Source organism: Sciurus vulgaris (assembly GCF_902686455.1).
Source record: "Sciurus vulgaris genome assembly, chromosome: 4".
NCBI classification, from domain to species: Eukaryota; Metazoa; Chordata; class Mammalia; order Rodentia; family Sciuridae; genus Sciurus; species Sciurus vulgaris.
The window spans coordinates 16,045,485-16,065,934 of record NC_136464.1 but is presented as its reverse complement, the minus strand read 5'-3'; the positions used below and the strand labels follow the sequence as shown (position 1 = coordinate 16,065,934).

General features: G+C 47.0%; 1 protein-coding gene and 1 long non-coding RNA gene across 4 annotated transcripts in view; one reads left to right on the top strand and one right to left on the bottom strand.

Moving 5' to 3' along the window:
• The window catches only part of AFAP1L2 (actin filament associated protein 1 like 2), a 94,302-nt gene extending 87,164 nt beyond the window's left edge, over window positions 1–7,138 (bottom strand). Inside the window, exons 1-2 of one of the 3 annotated variants that reach the window (XM_079137893.1) lie at window positions 6,982–7,138; window positions 1,071–1,124 (exon numbers count right to left, since the gene is read on the bottom strand). In XM_079137893.1, coding sequence (XP_078994019.1) covers window positions 1,071–1,124; window positions 6,982–6,997 — 70 coding nt within the window. In that variant the 5' untranslated portion in view covers window positions 6,998–7,138. The remainder of the gene's footprint in view (window positions 1–1,070; window positions 1,125–6,981) is intronic. The other 2 variants (XM_079137894.1, XM_079137895.1) reach the window with 2 other exon arrangements.
• Window positions 7,114–20,450, top strand: LOC306659938. Its single transcript, XR_013763501.1, has 3 exons — window positions 7,114–7,225; window positions 16,773–16,848; window positions 20,257–20,450. It is a non-coding gene; the product is annotated as an uncharacterized lncRNA (long non-coding RNA).

The following is a 20,450-nucleotide window of genomic DNA, read 5'->3' as shown; positions in this document are numbered from 1 at the left end:
GGTGCCCTCTCCAGCTGACAGCTAACTCCCCTTTCTTGGTTGAATCAGGATCAGAAGGCTAATTTTCAACCTGCGGGGATGAGCTTCCATACCTGCCTACCACCCTCCGCCAGGCAACAGCTGCCCTGGCAGCCCATGCAAGAGAACAAGGGGGTCTATTTAGAAAACAGCAAGCAGGGCTCTATGGACCCAGGTGCCCCTCTCTGTCTCTGACACTTAACTCCCATCAAGAACTCTGATATCACCATGCCCTGCCCAATTCTGCGTGGGTGCCAGGGGGCTGTAATGCATCCAGGTGGATGCTGGCTCTTCCCATGTTTCTCTGCATTCTCCATCCCCCCCACCCCGCCCTCCATTCAGTGGAGGTTTTGGTTAGCTTTGAGATTAACTAGGGGGAAAGTGAGAACCAAGGGACAGAAAGTTAGTAAGGAGCTCAAAGCTTATTGTTAGAACTGAAGGGTCTCGCCTCCATAGACTTACTGAGACATCAGGGAAAAATCAGGCAGGACCAGGATGTGGCGTCCCACATAAGGCTGAAAATCAGCAAATCCTCACAGGTCTCCTCCAAGCCTTCACAGAAGGGCCGCATGTGCTGTCTCTGGCTGCGTACCCCCAACTCTGAGCTCCCAAAGGTGTAAAGCACAAAATGGATGTGCTGGTACCCGAAGTAGCTGTGAGGACTCCCACCCATTGGGCAGAACCACATCACAGAGCTTTGGGGGTATCTGCTCCCCTGAATTAATTTAACATTCCCCTTTTCAATGTATTTACCAAGAGCTTTTCCAAGTTATTTCTTCAAGCAGCCTGCGAAGCAGATTAGTAGCCATTATCCTCACTTGTACAAAAGAGGAAACAAGACCTAGAAAGAGTAATTGACTTGCCCAAGGTCACACAGCAAGTTAGTGACAAAAGCCAGATTAGAAGCCTGAGTCCCTGAGTGCCCAGGCTGACTCCTGGCTCTCTGCTATCCCCAGAGCATGGGCCAAGCCAGGGAGCCAGGTCTGTGCCCCTGGGAACCTGGCGGCAGTCACGTGAGCTGCTGCAGAGGGCACAGACAGGCTCATACTCACAAGCAGAGACCTGCAGGATCCTTCTCTGCACCACCAGACAGCAGCAGCCCTGTGCTGAAACAGACAGAAAGAAGGCTCAGGTTGGGCAGCCACAGGCAGCCACCATGGGCTCTCCTCTCTACTTCTCCTCTCCACTTGACTTTGAGATTTTTCTTCATTTCCCTTTGTGATCCAGTGTGCTCTTGAGTGTCAGAGCAATGGTACACACCAGCCCTGTGCCTGGAATTTATTCCCTCACCAATCATGTCCCAGATCCTACCTATGCCTGGCAATGTGCCAGAGGCTGGAGAGAGTCACTTTGGAGGAGAAAGACAAAGTCCCTTTCTTGAAGGCGCTCTGTCTAGCAGGGGAAACATATATTCATATGATCACAAGACCATGTGACTAATTCAACAAGTTATCTGTACCAAAAGTAGTGAGGGACACAGGAGAAACTAGGGGAGGATTTGTGGAAGACACATGGCAAGTCCCGAAGCTAAGGAGAGTTCAAGTCATCAGCTAGTCCCTTCCTGGCTGAGGGGATACTGATAATGAATCTCTATCCCCGATAGGACAATGTTTCCAACACTTCTTTCTAAATAAATTCTTGAATGGAAATTCTCCCTTTAGAAATTCGATTCTCAGGGATAGTGTATCCTGATTCTGACTCTCTGAACTGTTGCCTAATCTCTGTAGGCTCAGTTGACCTGTCTCTCTAATGGGAGTAAATAAATCTGTTTCAGACCATGGCTCCGGACTTAACAATCTTTGGAGACAGAGTCACACACGAGTCCTCAAGAAACGAATTCCTCACATAGTCTAGGGCATTCCCTTTCCCACTAAGTCTGTAACTCTCCAGCTCTCCACAGGAAATTGGTTTTATTTATAAGAATCACAATCCTAAGCTGACCCTTGCTGGGTGACCCATCTCCAGTCCCTCCCTCACTTGGCTCCTCTCCCCAAGACATGTCCTCCCTCCAAAGATTCCTTAGTGACCACAGAGCAACGAGCATGGAAGAGTGGTCACAAAGTCACATGGGGGAACACTGAAGGCTGTTTTCTAGATGGGGAAACTGAGGCCTGGAGAGCTCGGTGACTCGCCCTAGGAAATGGAGCACGTGGGTCTTGGGGTACATGAGCTGCTCCCCACACCCCTGGTCACTGACTGTGCTCCCTCCTGTCTCTGCCAAGGGTCTGGTTAGAACAAGCCACCATCCTCTCCCCCAGACTTGGGGCAAGTCTTCCTCCCCTGAAAGACAGAAGTCTTTAGAGAAACATTTCCTGTCATTAAAGGGATTTGGAAGAGAACTGGCACAGCTTCCTCAGCTTTGAAGTGCCATGGCCCCTCATGGCCCTTTAATTGTGCTGGATTCAGGCCAGTTCCCAGAGCTCCCACCCTTTCAGAAGAGGGGAAGGGCCCAGAGCAGAATTCCCCCACTCCAGGGGCCTTTCAGCACCAACGGTGACCTCTTGATCTTTCTGTTTCTGACCATTTCATTGCCACAGCATCAAGGGCTCCCACACAAAGAGCTTCAAAGTCAGGAGAGTTCAGGGTCAAGTACTGTGAGCAAACTGTGAGGTTAGGGTACCACGTTGGAGACTGTTTTAAACAGCATTCTCATGGCCTCTTCAAGCCTATCATAGCTGAAGGTGACTTACACTAGACTTCTGCAGGTGTCATAAGATTCCATCTTAGAACATGTAAGTAAGAAGGAGGAATCCCCCCACCCCCACACCGGCTCTTCTGTCTTCCAGGTGAGGAAGGTGTGCATATGATTACAGTCAACCCTCACAGTCCAGGGTTCTGCATCCTCAGATTCAACCAACTGCAGATCACAAATTTTTAAAAAAAATTTTTTTTAGTTGTTGATGGACCTTTAGTTTTTATTTATTTATATGCAGTGCTGAGAATTGAATTCAGGCCTCACACATGTTAGGCAAGTGAGTGCTCTACCACTGAGCCACAACCCCAGCCCAAATTTTTGAGAAAAAAAAAAAAAAAATTATGCTGTTGCTCATGTGTAGTTAGGTATTGTATTAAACATGTTCAGACTATTTTCTTGTTATTATTTCCTAAACAATACAGTATAACAACTATATACATTGTATCTAATATGATAAACAATCCAGAGATACTTTAAAGTATGTGGGATGATATGTACAGGTTATATGCATATACAAGACCACTTCATAAGAGGAACTCAACCATCCTTGGATTTTGATATCCATGGGGGTTCCTGGAACCAATGCCTGATTCCAAGGGACTATGGTACTTTTTTCTATTTTGACATTTCACTTTTTTAAAGGAAGCATGACTCTCAATTTTGACTGCATATTAGAATCACCTTGAAGACCTTTTAAAACTACAGTGCCCAAGCCACAGTCCTGGACAACTTAACCAGAATGTCAGGTGGAACCTGTACTTTCATATTACCCCCACCACATTAATATTTTTAAAAGTTCCCTAGATGATTCCATTGCCTTAGGAGGAACTTCCAGAGGAAAAAGCCCTGAGTTTCTAGGCATGGAAAATAATTCCTGATGGTGGATTAAAAGTTATCAATCTGTTCATCTCTCTTCATCCATTTTTCCTTTTCAGCCTCTCTGATCACAGATTTCAGGATTCCCAGACAAGTTTTCAAGTACTCGCCTGGCTGGACTCTTTGCCATTTCTTTCCATCTCCAATGCCCTAGAGCTAAGTGGTGAAGCAGGGGATTAGACTCAGAAACCAGAGAACACAGGAAAAGGATTACAATTTCAATCAAATACTCTGATCCAAAGTCTGAATATTTCAACCAGGCTTCTTTGGATCCAAATGTGATGCAACTTCAGGAAGCTTCAGCATGATGTTCCAAGTGCAATCCACAGATAGTAGGTCAGTCACATTTGGCCCTGAATCCACTCACCAGCTGGGAGAGCAATAGGAACCAGAATCCTTGACTGCATGGGGTGAGTTCAGCCAATGGGCTTGTGCACAGTGATACAGGATGCTCTTAGGAGAGTCATAAATATGGAAACACCCATAGATGGGAACCTTTTCAAGGCACACTGTAGGGTTTGGCACCACATCCTGGACACTTGTGTGGGTCTTACTGCTTATACAACACCAAAGAGATTCACATAGGAGGAGACATGGTAATTTTGCCATGATTTTTTAATGATATCTCTCATGAAAGTTCCATCCTTCAGAGAAGAGAACCCCCTATACACCCACCCCCGTTTTTGCTTAAAGTCATGGCTATCTAGTAGTAGATGGGCTTGGAAAAGAACGGAAGAGCGGCCTGGAAGTTTTTTCTGTATTAGACACAGAGTGATTCCATCATTCCTCAGTTCTGGGGCTCTCTTTATGTCCTACGTGACAATGGAAAATCAGAGCCTCAAAGTGATAGCTAATTTTAGAAGGTGTATAACGGGTAACATGCAGACTGGGAACGTGGAAAAACAATTTCTCCTATAAGCAGTAGCTGTAGAAGATTTATAAATTAGAGAAAACATTTTGAGAATGTGAAGACAGTGATGAGACATTCTACCTCTGTGGGAGAGTGAGGGCTCAAAAATGAGAATGCAGAAACATAGGAGGTATTTAAGGGAGAAAATTCACAATGAAGAACAAATTTAACAGTATTACATTTAAGAATTTTTCTTTATAAATTTTACATAGGTTCTGAGAGTCCAAATAAACCTTACTTTTCCATTTTTGGAAATGCACTTAACCACTATACTTAGTTAGTCCACAAATATTCAATTTGGACTTTTTTTTTTTTTTTTTAATTCCTCAATCTGTGACCAGCAAGAGAATATTGATTCTAGTCAAGTGGCACTGGCCAATCAGATCTGGAGCCCAGCCTTCTTCATTTTGCATAAACCAGTGTTTCCATTCCATGAGTGTTCAAACACAGATCATCTGCCTCTCAAGAAAACAAGAATTCTGCGGGCAAAACTCCTTGGTGAAAGGTAAAACAAAAATATGAGTAGCATGACAACCCTGAGGACCAAAATAAAGATTTTTCTCTTGAGTCCAACATTGGAAGATGAGTTCAACCGATGAGTTAGATTACTCTGTAATCTCAAGAATTCTCAAGATTATCCATTAATCACTGTCTCTGATTCACTGCAAAATGGTAAGGCAGATACATGTATTGCCAGAAGCATAAACACTCTGAACTGGAAACTAAGTTTCTTCAGTTGGCCAGAATTGCCTAACTGATCCTCTAGGATGGGAGGATTTTCAGCTCCCTGGAGAGAAAGATAAACTAAGAGGACTGTATCAGGTCAAAAGCCAAGTCAGAAGCCATTAACACCAAACCCTGCTGATGATCAGTGGTGAGAAGTGGGCATTTGGCAAGAATGCACCTGTTATCCTTGGTCCTTGGATTGATTTACTGACTTGAGACCAGAGCTTGCCACCTGGACCTTGAATCTTAGGGCAGATACCCCTTCAGCTTCACAATTCAGGAAACGGAAGGGACTCTAGAAGCCACCTTCCGGTCAGGAGGCGGCCAAAAGCCTGGATTTCCCCAAAAGGGAGTAAGGAATACAAAGGGTCAGTGAACTTCTTCTGTGTTTGAGACTGCTAAGGACGTATTTCACCACAAAATGGACCATGATCCCAGCAGAACTGAGATGAGCATCCCCCTCCCCCGCTAGAAATGTGAGAGAGGCCCCAGGGAGGCGATCACAGAAAGAAATTGTCAACTAATTCAACCCAGTTACCCCTTCCCCCACCAGCTTCCGTGCTGAGCCAAAGACCCTCCTGGTACAGGTGAAGCCCTGTCTAGGAGTTGGTTCTTTCACCTTCCCCAGTAACCAAATGACTCAAATGAGAAAAAGCAAAAGCAACACTTTTAGACAATACTGGTTTAGGGAACTAACGCCGGTCCCAAATGGTCCCTTTATGTCAGTTTCAAAAATAAGAAACTATTGAGGGTAAGATTCCTTGGGAAGCCGAGCATTCTCCTTTATTACTCACTCCCAAGGGAAAACAAATATAGAAGCAGTATTTCCTCTGGCAGGTTTGGCCAGGACCAGCGCAGCACGAGAGCAAAGGCTTTTCCAAAGGGAGGGGCGGCGGGGCAAGCGTCCTGCTTAAGAGCTCCTTTTTCAAAAGATCAGCAAACCGAGGCTTCTACCTCCAAGCCTCCGGGCTCCGAGAATGTGTACTAGATGGGCGCCTGGCACACCGGGGCCGACCGGCCAACCCGGGTTTGGCCAAGATCCTCCCAGCCGGGGCCAAACCCAAAGCTCGCTCAGCTGTGCAACTGGGCGAAGCCCTCGCCGGGACGCCTCCAGGCGCTCCACCTGCTGGGCACCTCGTCCGGGCCCCCAACCTCCACGCCCCACTCAGCTTGGGGTGGCGGATCTGAGAAGGGCTCAGGGAGAAACGATTACCGAAGCTGCAGGACGTAAGCACGGGAGGCTAGACCTGCCAGGACTTGAGCAGCGCGCCCACCCCACCACCCCAGGCGCCTCCCGCACCCTCTTCCCGAGTCGGCTCTTGCCTGGGATCTGCAGGAAACCCCCTATCCCAGCGGCGCCCGTGCGAGAAAACCCAACAAACAACTCATCCCTTCGCCCCGGCACCGCAGCACGGTTGCGACCTTACTTGCCCACGACTCCAGGCATCTTTATTCCGGCGGCCGACTCGGGGTGGAGTGGGGAACGCGGGGCGCACCCTCTCTCCTCCTACAGGTGGGAAGCCGAGCCACCACCCCAATGCCGACTGCCACCTTCAGCTCCCGCGACGGCCAAAGGGCTCGGGCAACGGCCGCCACGAGCCTACCTCTGTCGCCCCTTCTTCGGCCCAGGTCCCCTGGGCGGGGGCGGTCGACTTTGCTCCCCTGAATCCCGGCGGGATGAGCCCTAGCCCTCCTTCCCCGCGCAGCACTAGGCGGAAGGGATGGGTGCTCGCCGCGCTGGGACCCCGCGCCTCACCTTTGTACCGCTCCATCGGGGCTCGGCGTGCGCTCTCGCTGCTCCGCTCCGGCGCTGCGCTCTCTGCGCTCGGCTCGGCGCCCAGGCCGCCGCGCTGGCCCCTCCCCCTGAGGTCACGCTCACGGCCGGACCTCCTGGAGCTGCAGCCGCGCCCCGGGCCCTTGGACCGGGTCTCCGCCCGGGCGCGCCGCCGCCGCCCCCGCTGGGGAACTCCGCAGCCCGCCCGCGCGGAGTCAGCGCTCAAGTGAGTACGAACCCGGCCTCGGCTCCCCGCCCCGGCCGCCTAGCACTTCCTTCAAGTCTGGGCCCGGAGGCGGCGGGAGGGAACGGGGCTGAAACGTTCCCACACCCTGGGGGAGGCTGCAGGAGGAGCGAGCTCCAGTGGGTCTACAAGATCTGTTTTCTCAACTATGGGGCCCGCAAACCCAATGCCAGGAGGAGGAGACTGAGGTCCCAACCCGGAGATGGAGACGTGCCTAGAGCGCCTCCTGCTTGGCCCCGGAGCCTGAGCGCTTTTGCCCTTGGCCGGTCTCTTTTGCCCTTGGCCGGTCTCGAAGAGTGAGGGGAGAGGTGGGGCAACTCAGACCCCAATCGATGCCTGATAGAGGTTATTTGGGGGACCTCTCCCACCCTCCTGCAACCTCTCTGCACAGTCGTCACCCATCGCACACACATTGGGGCACCCCAAAACATTTACTTGCTGCCTTCTACCTGGTCCCGGGATCCTAGGGGCGTCAGTGCGCCAGGTTCTCCTGAGAAGGGTTAGAATGTCTAGGGTAACTTCAAGGTCACTTCAAGAGTCGGGGAGCCCCCGTTTTCTGGGGCAGCTCAGCACCTGACTGCCCTGGAGGAATGGCACCTATTCCTTAGGAAGTTTGGTGATGGTTCTGAGTCTCCACCCTGGGCCACCTCCACCAAAGGACACACACTTCCATCTTTTCCCTTTTGCCACTCCTCTATCCAGTACTTTACCACTCCTTCACATCCGTCTCCCCCTTCCATCCTTCCAAAGAGATCCATGTTTTCCTTTAAACTTTGGGGGTTTCACTTTGTAAAACGTGGTTTGTACTAAATGTCTGGTTTCTTGACAAAGTTCTCAACTTTCTTGAACACTTAAGGACGATTTCGCTTTCCTAAAAGACTCAATTCTCTCTCAGGACTGCAGTTAGCTGATGTTTGGAGACCTTCTGCCCCAAGGGTCTGTAGAAATCCTCTTCTTAGCTACCATGGCGGCTCACCTGGATGGAGCCCTGCTCACCAGCCAGCCACAGGGATGAGGGCGGCACATGTGCTGCCCTGTCCTTTGCCCAATAACCCCGTGATTTGGGTATGATTATCTCTATTGTACAGTTGAAGAAAATGAGGCTTAAAAGGCAAATGACTTGTTGAAGGGTGCACAGCTAGCAAAGAGCAGAGCCAGCATTCCATCCAGCGCGGTCACTTACTTAGACACTTTCTGGGTGGTTATAGGAAGTGCCAGGCTATTTATTACCATCTTGTGAAGCACACAGACAAGTGAACAGTGAGGACACAACCAGGTAGGTCCTCAGATATGAGGGATGCACAGGATTGTGGCAGCCGAGGGAGGACACTGAGCCACCTGCTAAGTCTAGGAAGAGGTAACTGAGCTGAGTTAGAGTTAGTGAGGTGACAACAGAGGCAAGTGAGTGCAGCCTTCCAGGTAGGAGAGACAGCAGGGGGACCATTTCAAGGTCAAATGATCTGTTGCTAAAGCCAAAGGGCAGAAACCAGAGTAAAGGGGGTGAGACTGGAGAGGGGCCATCAGGACTGCTTGAGCGCTCAGTGCTGAGCTGAGAACACAGGAAACCCAGCAGCACTGGAGAGTGTGGGCACTCTGGGATTCCCTCCCCATGGAGTAGGGTGTGGAGTGAGGAGGTCTAAGGAAGAAGCCATGGGGCAGTGGATCGCCTGCTGGGGAGAAGTCAGCCAGCACAACCCATTCAGAAAATTGGTTCTTGAGCACAGGACATGAGAGAGGGGGAAAAACCCAAGTTGGATTTGCTGTAACTTGAGTGACTATGTGGATAGTGTCACCCAGTCCTCAAATATGACCTGGGACCCTGTTTCATGTCAGGTGTTAGCAGGTACTGCAGAGAGAGCATGAGGAAGAGGCACCAGGTCCTGCTGTCATGGGGCTGCTGTTGGGGCTGGGTCAGAGAAGTGGCAGCAGGTTGGGGTGTTGGCCGGGACAGGGGGTGCTAGTGAAGGACCTAATGTACCACCAAGGAGGTGGAGCTCCGGTTCATCCACGTGCGTCAGCCACCTTTTAGGTAGGCCCGGCTTGTGTGGTTTTAAGAAATTAAAGTGGAGCCGTGGTGAGAAGGGTGACATCTCAGGGAAATGGAGGACAGGAAACCATGCTCAACTGGCCTCTTGCGTGTGAGCTGGACCTGGAACCCGGACAGGGCAGATTGTGGTCTTGCCCTTTTGTGTTCTCTTCCTCTCTCTTCCTTCCTGCCTCCCTTCCCTCTTCTAGCAAATTGCCCAGCATGGTGCACACCCTCTGTTCTACAGTGTCTGTAGACTCATCAGTGGACCTTGGGTTTCTCTGAAATTCCCCAGAAGAATCTGATTGTGTGAAGCCTCAAGTCTCTGGGCACCAGTTACTTGACCAGATGCCAGCTCTGCCAGTCCACTGGGGTCAGCTGTGCAAGGTTACCTGGTCTAGTTTCCACAGAGCCTGTTTGAGCTGACCCTCCCACAGGGGGTTGAGAGCAGGGTGGCATGACTAATGTCCTTAAGATCAAGGGTTGTCATCTCCAGGATACAAATGAGGACACAAAGAAGTTAGGGGACTTGCCCCAAGCCTCAAGTCAAGTTCAGAGTTAGGACTTAAAAAAAAAAAAAAAAGAAGAAGAACTGTCAGGCTTCCTTATTCTAAATCCTGTGCTTTATCACTCTCCTTAGTTCAGGCATTCCCACGCTCTATCGTGATGGGGCTGTTCCCTAGCAAATCCTTTGGTAGCCATCTCTTTAAGTCCCTCTTGAAAATAGGCCCTCCCTGCAAGCTGGGGTGTCTCCATATCTGTCTCAACTGCCTCTTCTCTCCCTCACCAGATCCAGCCTCTCTAATTACTTCTTCCCTAAATCCTCTCTAGACAAACAAAAATCTATCAGAAATCCATCTGAGTGAATTTAAAATAGGAAGTCATCACCCTTTCCAAGAACAAAACTGAAGTAACACTACCAAAGCCATCAATAGGAATTGGCTTCTGGAAGCACAGAGCTATATTTACCTCCTCTTCCATACCTGGGTGCAGTTTAGCCCTTTGTCTTTGGTGGCTTTGCAACTTCTACAAAGGGGTCACTCACATTCATATTCAAATTCGTTGTTATTTCTGGCCCCTAGGATCAGGTGATCTGATTTCCAGTTCAAGTTCAACTCTCTGGGTGCTACAGTTGAGCCCACCCCAGGCCCCCAGGATCACCAATGAGCTATTCTGATGTAGACAGTCCTGAAATTGTCCTCAAATCATGTAACCCCACCCTGGAGTGAGGGTGTAAGTATAACCAAACTTATTGGGGTAGTGGTACTTCCGGTTCTCTGGGGGTGTTGGATGAAGCTATCCTGGGGAAGAGGACTAAACACCAGAAAGACTTGAAGTTCATTACAGTACTCCTTCCTTAACTGTGGGGGGTATGGCCACCAGATGCCTGAAACCATGGAGAGCACCAAACCCCATGTGCAAACACTACGAATCCCCAACATTCAATCTGATAACAAAGCCCACTGTTAAGTGACAACCGACTGACTATAACAGGTGGGTAGCATATACTGCATGGATATGGTGGACAAAGGAATAAGACGCATCCTGGGTGGGACAGAGTAGCTCAAGATTTCATCACGCTACTCAGAATGCATGAAATTCAAAACTTGTAAGTTGTTCATTTCTGGAATTTTCTATATACTATATTCAGACCTTGGTCAACTGTGGGAAAATGAAATTTCGTAAAGTGAATCTGCAGATAAGGGGTTACTGCTGTAATTCCTAAACCAGATTCTCAGCAAAGATGTTTCTTCAAACACAAAAGGGGCTTCTCTGGCTGAGAAATTTTGGAGGGGTGTCCCATAAAAAGATGTTGCTTTACAAACTTTATCCTACTTCATGCTCATAGTAGCCAGGGCAACTGGCCTTATTTCCCCCTTGCTGGGCAGTCCCCACTGAAGCAGCATCTTTGACCAGACTTCTTAACCAGGCTCTTTTATTTTGGAGCTATATTTTTTAAAAAGCCATTCCTGCCACTGTTCCTTACTTCACTCTTTCATGACTAGCTCACCCCTCTAAGGACCCCCAAATCTCAGCAGGTTCCTACTTTCTAGATAGCCTTCTTCCACTATATTGCATTAAACCCCTGTGGCCTTGTTCAGTATTGCACCTGGCACATAGTAGATGCTTAGTCACACTGTTGAATGAATACATGAATGACTACTTCTTTTTTTCCCCTCTTGGGATTTCTGTGAAAAGGAAAATAAAACCCACAAAATGTCTTTGCTGGTTCACCCAGATAAAATGTCATTATAAAGGACAAGGTCAGGTCTGGTTGGGCAGCAGGCTGGATGAAACAGAAGGAAGGGCTTCATGGAGGAGGCAGCATTTGAACTCAAGCCTTGAAGGGATGAATTCATTCTTTTTTTAATTGTCATAAAATATGTGTAACGTAAAATCTGCCATTTAAGTGATGTTCAAATGTACAGTGGCATTAAATGCCTTCACATTGTTGTATGCCATGACCACTGTCAAGCTCCAGGACTTTCCCATTGTCTCAAATTGAAACTGCCTGTTAAATGACACCTCCCCTTTCCTCCAGTACCAGGGGAAAATCACCCCTAGTCTATTAATGATTTAGTTTATGTAAAGGAGCTATTTTTTTTAATTTTCCTTATAATAGTCCTATGAAGTAGAGTAAATGAAAAAGGACTCTCTAAAGACCTGCACAGTTGGGTCCGAAGACCCAAGAATGTCATTTTCAGAAGTGTCAGATACAGTGCACTTCCAGCCACATTTCATCCAGAGGCCAGTGATGTCCAGGAGTATATTTGCCCATGTAGTGCCATGGGTCAAGAGCTCATGCTCAGAGCTTGGTCTCCTTTCTGTGACCCCAGTGTCCTGGGCCAGCTGCTGCGCATGCAGCGCCATGGGCTCCAGCTGGGCCCGCCCTCTCCACTCCCAGACCCTGAGCTGCTCCCTCCGCTTTGCAAATCCAGGACTGAGCACCCACCCCCAGCTTTCTCCCTTTCCTCCCCAGGGCTCCATCCAATGCTTAGCTCACTTGCTCTGAGTTAACATCAAACTCTGCACTGGGCCTTCTCCCCAGGATCCTGGGGTTGGTGAGCAAAAGGACAAACTCCCAAAGATTTGTCCCACCGAAATGGCAGGTTCTGTAACTTAGTGGACAGAAGCACCCTTGTCCTGCCTTTTTCTCTCAAAGTGGCCCTCGTGTCCTTGCCTAGCACTCGCCCCAGCCCACCCCCAGGGCCTTCCCTCCCATTCCCTGTTGCGATTTCCAGCCCATTCCAGAGCTGTTCGGAAACTTGGAACCAATGGCAAGTCAAACCATGTTACTTGACATTAAGGACATGGGAACCCAGAGCTCAGAGTGCTGGCTGGAGGGTCCCAGTGCTGGTCAGTGGCTGGCCCAGGAGCCCCCACTATGCAGGCAGCACTGATCCTTCACCAACCTCTCCTCTGGGCCCACAGCCCTCTCTATGGGGATGGGGGACCCTAAGCTGGGGTCATCCTGAGTAGGTCCTACTCCCTGCTGAAATTCACCAGTTCTGGTCCCTGAGCAGTTGCCAGGGTCTTGACCTGGGATTCATTTCCCCGTTCTTCCTGTGATCACTAAGATCATCATTACTCCGATGAGGTGCAGGCAGGAAAGCAGCCAGACTGGAACTGTCAGCTGCACAGGTTCTCAGAGTCCCTAGACCTGGGGACCTGACAGGGATCGCTCCTTCGGGCAGGAAGCAGGGTCTTTCTTAAGGGCACAGCAGAGTCATTGTCCTCCAGAGCATCCTTCCCACCTGGACAGAGACCCTGCAGTCTGAGCCTTTGGGTCCCATCCTGGGGGCCCTCCCCATCCAGGCTCCTTAGAGCTTTTGTAAGGATTGAAAGATGGGAAGGATTTTTGCTATCTCATAACTCTTAGTTAATATTCACTTCTTATTTAATTACAGAAAACAAAGACCATATCTGTAGGTCTATTCTTCCACATAAACTATAGGATCATGTTAGCAGAAGCTCCCTATAATCCTGGGTAGCCAGTTGGTCAGGAAAGCTCTGGTGGTTAGGTTTATGGGTCTGCTGTTGTCCCACAGACTGCCACAAGCCTGCAGCCCTCAGGCTGACTCACACGCTTCTCTGCCTGAGAGGCTTCCCCCAGCTCAGCCACCAGCCAGCTGGGCTTCCCCCAGCCCTCTTGGGGCTGCCTAGGGGCCATGCCCAGCCAGAGCAGCTCAGCTGCTTAGTCTTGCCCCACTTACCATGGTCCAACTTCCATGGTCTCAGTCCTGGGTTTCAGAACAGTGTCCCCTGGTCTGCAGGCCTGCTTCCTCATAGTTCCAGCCCCTGGGTGGATTCCTTTTGGACCCCTTTTCCCATGGTTAGATGGATGGATGGGATGGGATTTGAGTCACCTGTTCCCTGAAGTCATTGATGGGAATAAGGAGTGGAAACGGGAGGACACTATCAACTGGCCCAAATCTTGCAAAAACAAGATTAGCATACAAGAAAAAGAGGTCTGGGTCGTGATGAGGCCCTGCCAAGCAGCCCTGTGACAGAGGGCAGTGGCCCAGGGGCAGTCTGGAGGGCACAGACATGCAACTTTGTATCCCCCCCGCAGTACCTCCCCGGGGCTCACTAAGCTTGCCATTATCTGCCCTCTGACTCCCCCAGGTGAGTTCTTTAAAAGTACCAGCTTAGCTCAGTTCCCCTCATTTTCTTTTTCTTTTTTTAAAACAGGATCTATTTTTTTAAATAACTTTATTTCATTTATTTATTTTTATGTAGTCTTGAGGTTCAAACCCAGTGCCTCACACGTGTGAGGCAAGTGCTGTATCACTGAGCCACAACCTCAGCCCCAGTACCCTCGTTTTCAAGGTCGGAAAGAGGTTGCTAAGAGGTGGATGACTTACCAGAGCCGCCTGATCAGCCATGGCAAAACTGAGGCTGGACTCCTGGGCACTTTGCTGAGGGGAAACTAGGGTCCTGTCTCCTCCATGATGGGAAATGTGGCCTCTGCTCAGGGCCCTGTCGGCTGGAAAGGAAGCTTTCTAGAAGCCCAGATACCAGGCTTCTCGCCATTACAGTCTGGCACACAGGATGTGCCCAGAACGCCCACAAATCATATTGTTCATGGAATGAATGAAAGAATGAGTGAGCTGTTCTTTTTTAGATTTTTTAAAAATGTTTTTATTAGTGCATTACAGTGTGTGAGCCATTCTAGATAAAGGAGATTTGTCCCCAGTGGATCTTGGGGGCAGGTGAGAAAAAAAAAAAAAATCTTACTTAAACGCACATGTGTGTATGTGTGTGTGTGTACACACAAAGTATATGATTAGGTAAATAGCATATCTGTGGCATTAAAATTTCATGGGGGAGTAATTAGGACAAAATATTGGAAAAAAAATGACTGCAGAGGCAATAATGGAAAAAGGCTGAGAAATACTGGAATGCAGACTCAGAGTCTAGGTTAGAATCTTCCTTCTGTTTCTTTCTAGCTGGGTGACCTTGGAAAACTTACTTAGATTTCTACACCTCAGCTTTCCCCTCTGTCAAACAGAAATAAAATTCTACTTGTGTCACAGGTGGTTAGGAGGATTACATGGGACAATATAGGGAAAGATTTTAGCTCAGTGTCCAGCACACAAGTTCACACAGATTTTAGGTATGATAATTATCAAGATTGCTGCACGTGAGCAAGTCCTCCCTCCAGGATGACAACGTGGTAAGAATCAGTCAGACCTCCAAGGCAGGATAACCTCTGGCTACCAGCTGTTTCAATAGCTACCACCTGAGTGGTAAGAGTCCTACTTGGTGCCATGTATTGGAAATCACTGGTGCTACATGTCACCCAGCTGCCACCCACAGGCCCACCACTATCTGAGCATGGTGCCAGGTGTCTTGTTGGATAATAAGTTGCATGAAGTCTTTACAGGACTTATGACCTCCAAGGAGGACGGGAAACCCATAATCTCCCAAGTCAGTGCATCTCAAACCTTGGCATCTATAGAAATCACCTGGGAATCATGTTAAATCAGATTCTGATTCAGCAGACCTGGGGTTGGATAGAGAGTCTGCGCTTCTGTTACGCTTCAAGGTGATCCGTGGCTGCTGGTTCACAGTTTAAGGAACAAAGTTTTCAACAAGCTTCTTTTTCCCACACTTAGCCAAATAGGAATCAGCCTTTTGCTTTCTCTGACGATGGCTGCATCTCATGCTGACATCTCATGGGGTCCATAATCAGGTGTCCACAAAAGTTCACCCTGGAAAATTCTTGAACAAAATCTTCGAGGAAAATTCATCCTGTAAGCTGGGGTTAAATCCACTCTGAATATTTTGAACACTGCATTACCAGGAACTTGCTTTGTTTAAACTTGTTTTCCTTTCGTGATCAAAATACTTATGGGGAAGAAGGAAGAGAGGAGAGAGAGAAAGAGAGGAATTATTGTGATACAGCTTCCTAACTTCCTGTTGAAATCAGCCTCAGGTAGCCAGTTTCTTTTGGCAGTGACAACTGAGAGAATTCCCCATTTGGGAATCTTGCATGGAGGAATCCGTAGCAGGGCAGGACATTTGACACCAGGCCACTACAATTGCTTAGTGTCTGGGGATTCCATTCTGTCACTTGAGTAGAATCTTTAGCTTAATTCAAGTAATGTTCATGGAAGATCTGAAAGAGGAAGGGTTGAGCCAAGAATAAGCAGGTCCCGGATGGCAAGAGACAGTGCTCTTTTTCATTAATGTAACCGAGGAGCAGTTTCTTCAGAAGGTTTGGGTTCAATCCTCAGAACCACAAAAAATAAAATTAAATAATTTTAAATGTACGATTTCATGGTTTTGTTTTGCAGTACTGGGCTTGAAACTCAGGACCTCATACCTGCTAGGCCAATGCTCTACCACTGAGCCACCTCCCCGGTCCTGTGGTTTTTAATATAACAGTTTTATAAAACTGCCATTGCCATGAATTTTAGAACATCACCCATGCCCTTTAATATTCATTTCATTCTCCCCATTCCCTGCACCCAGACTTAGGCAACCACTAATTTGTCTTCTGACTCTAGATTTCCCTATTTTGGAAATGTCACGTATATGAAATCATACAGTAATATAAAAGACCATTTCAGTCCATGCTCTTTTGGGACGGTTCCTTTTACTTGGTATAATGTTTTCAGGGTTCATCCACACTGCAGTCTATCAGACTTCATTTTTATATCACTAGATAATATTCCATCACATGGACATGCCACCTTTCATGTATCCATTCATCAGTTGATGGATGTTTGTGTCGTTTCCACTTTGGGGCTACTACTGAATGCTCTGAGCATTCATTCACATGTAAGATTTTGTGTAGACCAGTGTTTTCGTTTCTATTGGGTCATTTGCATAGTTTTATCATTCATCAGGGGTTGCTCCCCTTTGGCTTCTTGCTGAACTCAAGATTTCCTACTCCACCCAGATCTGCTCCTTCTGCAGCACACACCGCAGGTTCCTAGAAACTCATGAGCCTTCCATCTCACTTCCCTTGACTCCTCTATCCTCCACTGTCTGCAGACCAACTCCGAGAGAAGTGGTCCCCAGAGAAGGCTTTGCTGACATTCCAGAATCAATCAGACCATTCATCCTTCACGTGAGTAGACTGGCTTATATTTGTAAGATTACGTGATTAATATCTGTTTGCTCACTCTTTTATCTCGAGTGCTTAACAGAGTGCCTGGTTTATAGCAAGGCTTGTAAGCCTCTCAAAACAGAATGTGTATAACACTTCCTTTAGAATGTACTAGAGATCCCAGTACACTAGCCTCATCAAGGAAATTTTATTGATTTAAACTTTTTTTTTCAAAAAATATTATTAAGGTATAATTCACATGTAGCAAAATGCACCTTTTTTTAATATACAGTCCTGTGAACTTAGTCAAATGCATACAGTCATGAAATTACCACCACAAATAAGATGTAGGATGGTTCATCACCCCCCAAATTTCCCTGTGCCCCTTTGTAATCATTCCCTTCCCTCAACCCTAGTCCCTGGAACCTCCAACAGGTTTACTGTCTCTATAGTTTTACCTTTTCCAGAGTGTCATAAAAATGCAATCATAACAGTATGTAGCTTCTTTTTTTTTCTTGTGATGCTGGAGACAGAACCTATGGTCTCACACATGCCAGGAAGTACTCTGCCACTGAGCTACATCCCTAGCCTTTTAAAAAATTATTATTCTTCTAGTTGCCCAGTCTGGTTGCTCAGGTTGGCCTCAAATTTTGAATCTTCTTGCCTCAGCCTCCTGAGTAGCTACTATGTAAGTACCACCATGCCTGGCCACTGTGTACCTTTTTGATTCTGGCCTTTCTTTCATGTAGCATTAGTACACTTGAGATTCATCCATGTTATTGCAATAGTTCACTCCTTTTTATTGCTGAGTAATATTCCATTGTAAGGATGAACTAGTTTGTTGATCCATTCCCCAGCTGAGGATCATCTTGGATGTTTCCAGTTTGGGGTGATTATGACTAGTCATTGTAGACATTCATATGCAGGTTTTTGTATGAATGCTTTTGGTTTTACTTGCATGAATGCCTAGGATTGAGCTTGCTGGGTCACATGGTGAGTGTATATTTAACTTAAAAAAAAAATCTCAAGCTGTTTTGCAAAGTGGTGGCACTGTTTCTCATTTCCATGGGCAAGGCCTGTGTTCCAGTTGCTCTACAGGGTCACCCGCACTTGTCATTGAGGGCTCTCCATAGATTCAAGTCCTTGAGCACACATGTGATTTGCAATTTTTTTTTCTAACCTGAGGCTTATTCATTCTAAGAATGAAAAGCAGACATTCTTAATTTCGATGAATACCAATGTATCAATTTTCTTGTTGTATGGATCATGGTTTTGATGTCATTTCTAAGAACTGGGCCTAACCTGAGGTTGTAAAAATTTTCTCCTAGACATGTTATAGGCTTAGGTTATATATTTTTGTCTCTGGTTCATTTTCCTTCTTTGTTAGCCTATGAACTGTCTCATCTGCTTTAGGCCTCTGATCTAATCTACCGTTTGTCTATGTTGTCCTTCCAAACTTTAAGCCCAGGGAGGGCAGGGTTGTGTTTTATTGGGGTTGGTATTTGCATGACCCTGAGAGCAGGGCTTGGGCACTTGGCTACCTCACCCAGTCCCACTCTGTGTGTGATTCAGGTCCATGTTTTCTACAGCATCAAACATCCTACTTCTCATTTTAGATACTGAATGCTATAGTTCTGAATTTAAAAAAAAAAATGAGACATTAAAATAGACTTGGCATTGCGTCTCCCATTAAAAATTAAGAAAAATTAGCACAACTAGGCAAAATCAATTTGAATCATTCACAAAGCACTGAGTGTACAAGGCACACTTCCCATGGGCCCAGACTCTGGAACGTTATTTTCCTCTGTGTTGTCTTCTACCAGTGTTGGCTACGCTACCCAGGAACCACTAGTGCAGAGCTGTACTACTGACCAAAGTGCTTTTAAAAAATCTGGAACCACATTCAGGTGGCCAATAGCAATGGATAGAGAAATAATGTGTGAGTCCTAAAGAATGAAGAGACAGACACTTTGTACCTTGAGCCAGGGCCAGGTCTGAGGCGACACGGGTTGGATTCTCAGGTATCCCTGAGAATCTCAGGTTCCCTCCGATTGCACTGTTTTCTCCCTAACCTGGCTGCATCTTCACGTAAAATTGACTTCTGGGGGAGAAGGGAAGGAGACTTTCTCCATTCAAGGGCTGCAGATTCAGAGAGTCAAGTAGAAACCTATTTGTTCTGGAGGCTGACTTTCAGACCTGCTTTCAGAGTGTTGTGTGGGACGGAGACTTGTGTCAGCAACAAAGAAAGGCATCCTTGGAGGACAAGGTGGCCTGTCAAGAAGCCCTAGCCATCCCTAGCGGCCTCCAGTGTGCTGTGTGTATTTGGGTGGATGCTGCCTGGTGCTTCTGCCAAACTGGGCAAAGAGAAAATGTGGCTAAAGAAGGACAGAGCCCTTTCTTACCTCTGGAAAGATTTTAAAGAATCCCCAAGCTTTGACAGATTATCTCCTATCTCTGAATGGATAGAATTCATTTAAATAGTGTGGGGTTTTTTTTCCCCCTTAAATTACAAACTTTGAGAAATGGAGAACATGTAGCTTAGTGATTTGAACTTAGGCACCTTCTAAGAGCAGGAAAAGACTCATTAAAATTAAATGATGACCTTGGTATTTCATATTATCTAAAAATAACCAGTTATGGAAAAAGGAAATAAGAAGGCAGGATTGCAATTTTAATTCTAAGGAAAACGTTATCCCTTTCTAGTAATGAATGATTAAAACAAATTTACTTCATACTTCCAAGAAGCAACCAAACTTGTAGAGTGTTTTCTTTTAAATTTAATTCGATTTTAAATTTAATTTTAAACCTGCAAATGACAGTTGTACATATTCAGAAGACTGTAATGGCAGAGACTTTCCACAGAGTTAGTTAACATATGTGTTATTTCCCATACTTACCTTTTTTTTTGTGGTGAGAACACTTAACATCTACTTTCTGTTGATGATCAAACATACAACACCCTGTAGTTAACTATAGTCACTATGTTATGCAAGAGACTTCTTGACCTTAATCCTCCTTTCTAACTGAAGCTTTGTATCATTGGACCAGAAGTCCCCAACAACTCCTCTTTACTCCCAGTCCTTGTCACCCCCACTGTGTACTCTGCTTCTCTAGTGTTCCCTGCCCCCAACACACACACACACACACACACACACACACACACACACACAGAGAAACGACTGGTCCCCATCTAACCTGTTGAATCAAACTTTGATAGCAAGACCTGGGAGTCTGCATTTTTAACAAACTACCTGGGATGTAGATATCTTCATTCAAGTTTTTTTCCATTTCTTTTTTATTATGTTTTTTTAGTGCATTATAATTGTGCAACATAGCGGGGCTCATTGCGACATAGCTGTACATGCACGTGACGTAATTTGCTCCATTTCATTCGCCTGTACTCCCCTCTCCCACCCCCCGTTCATTCAGGTTTTAGGACCACTAATGGACAGGATCTTTTCCTCTCATGACGACAACACCCAAACCTAACTACTGCGACTGCTGTTGATGCTACTTTGCTAACCTCGATGGAGTGTCACGGTGTCCCAGCACTGTTTGGAATCTAGCACATGCCCTCACTTAACCCTCACAGCAACTCTCCAAGGTAACACCCTGATCATCCC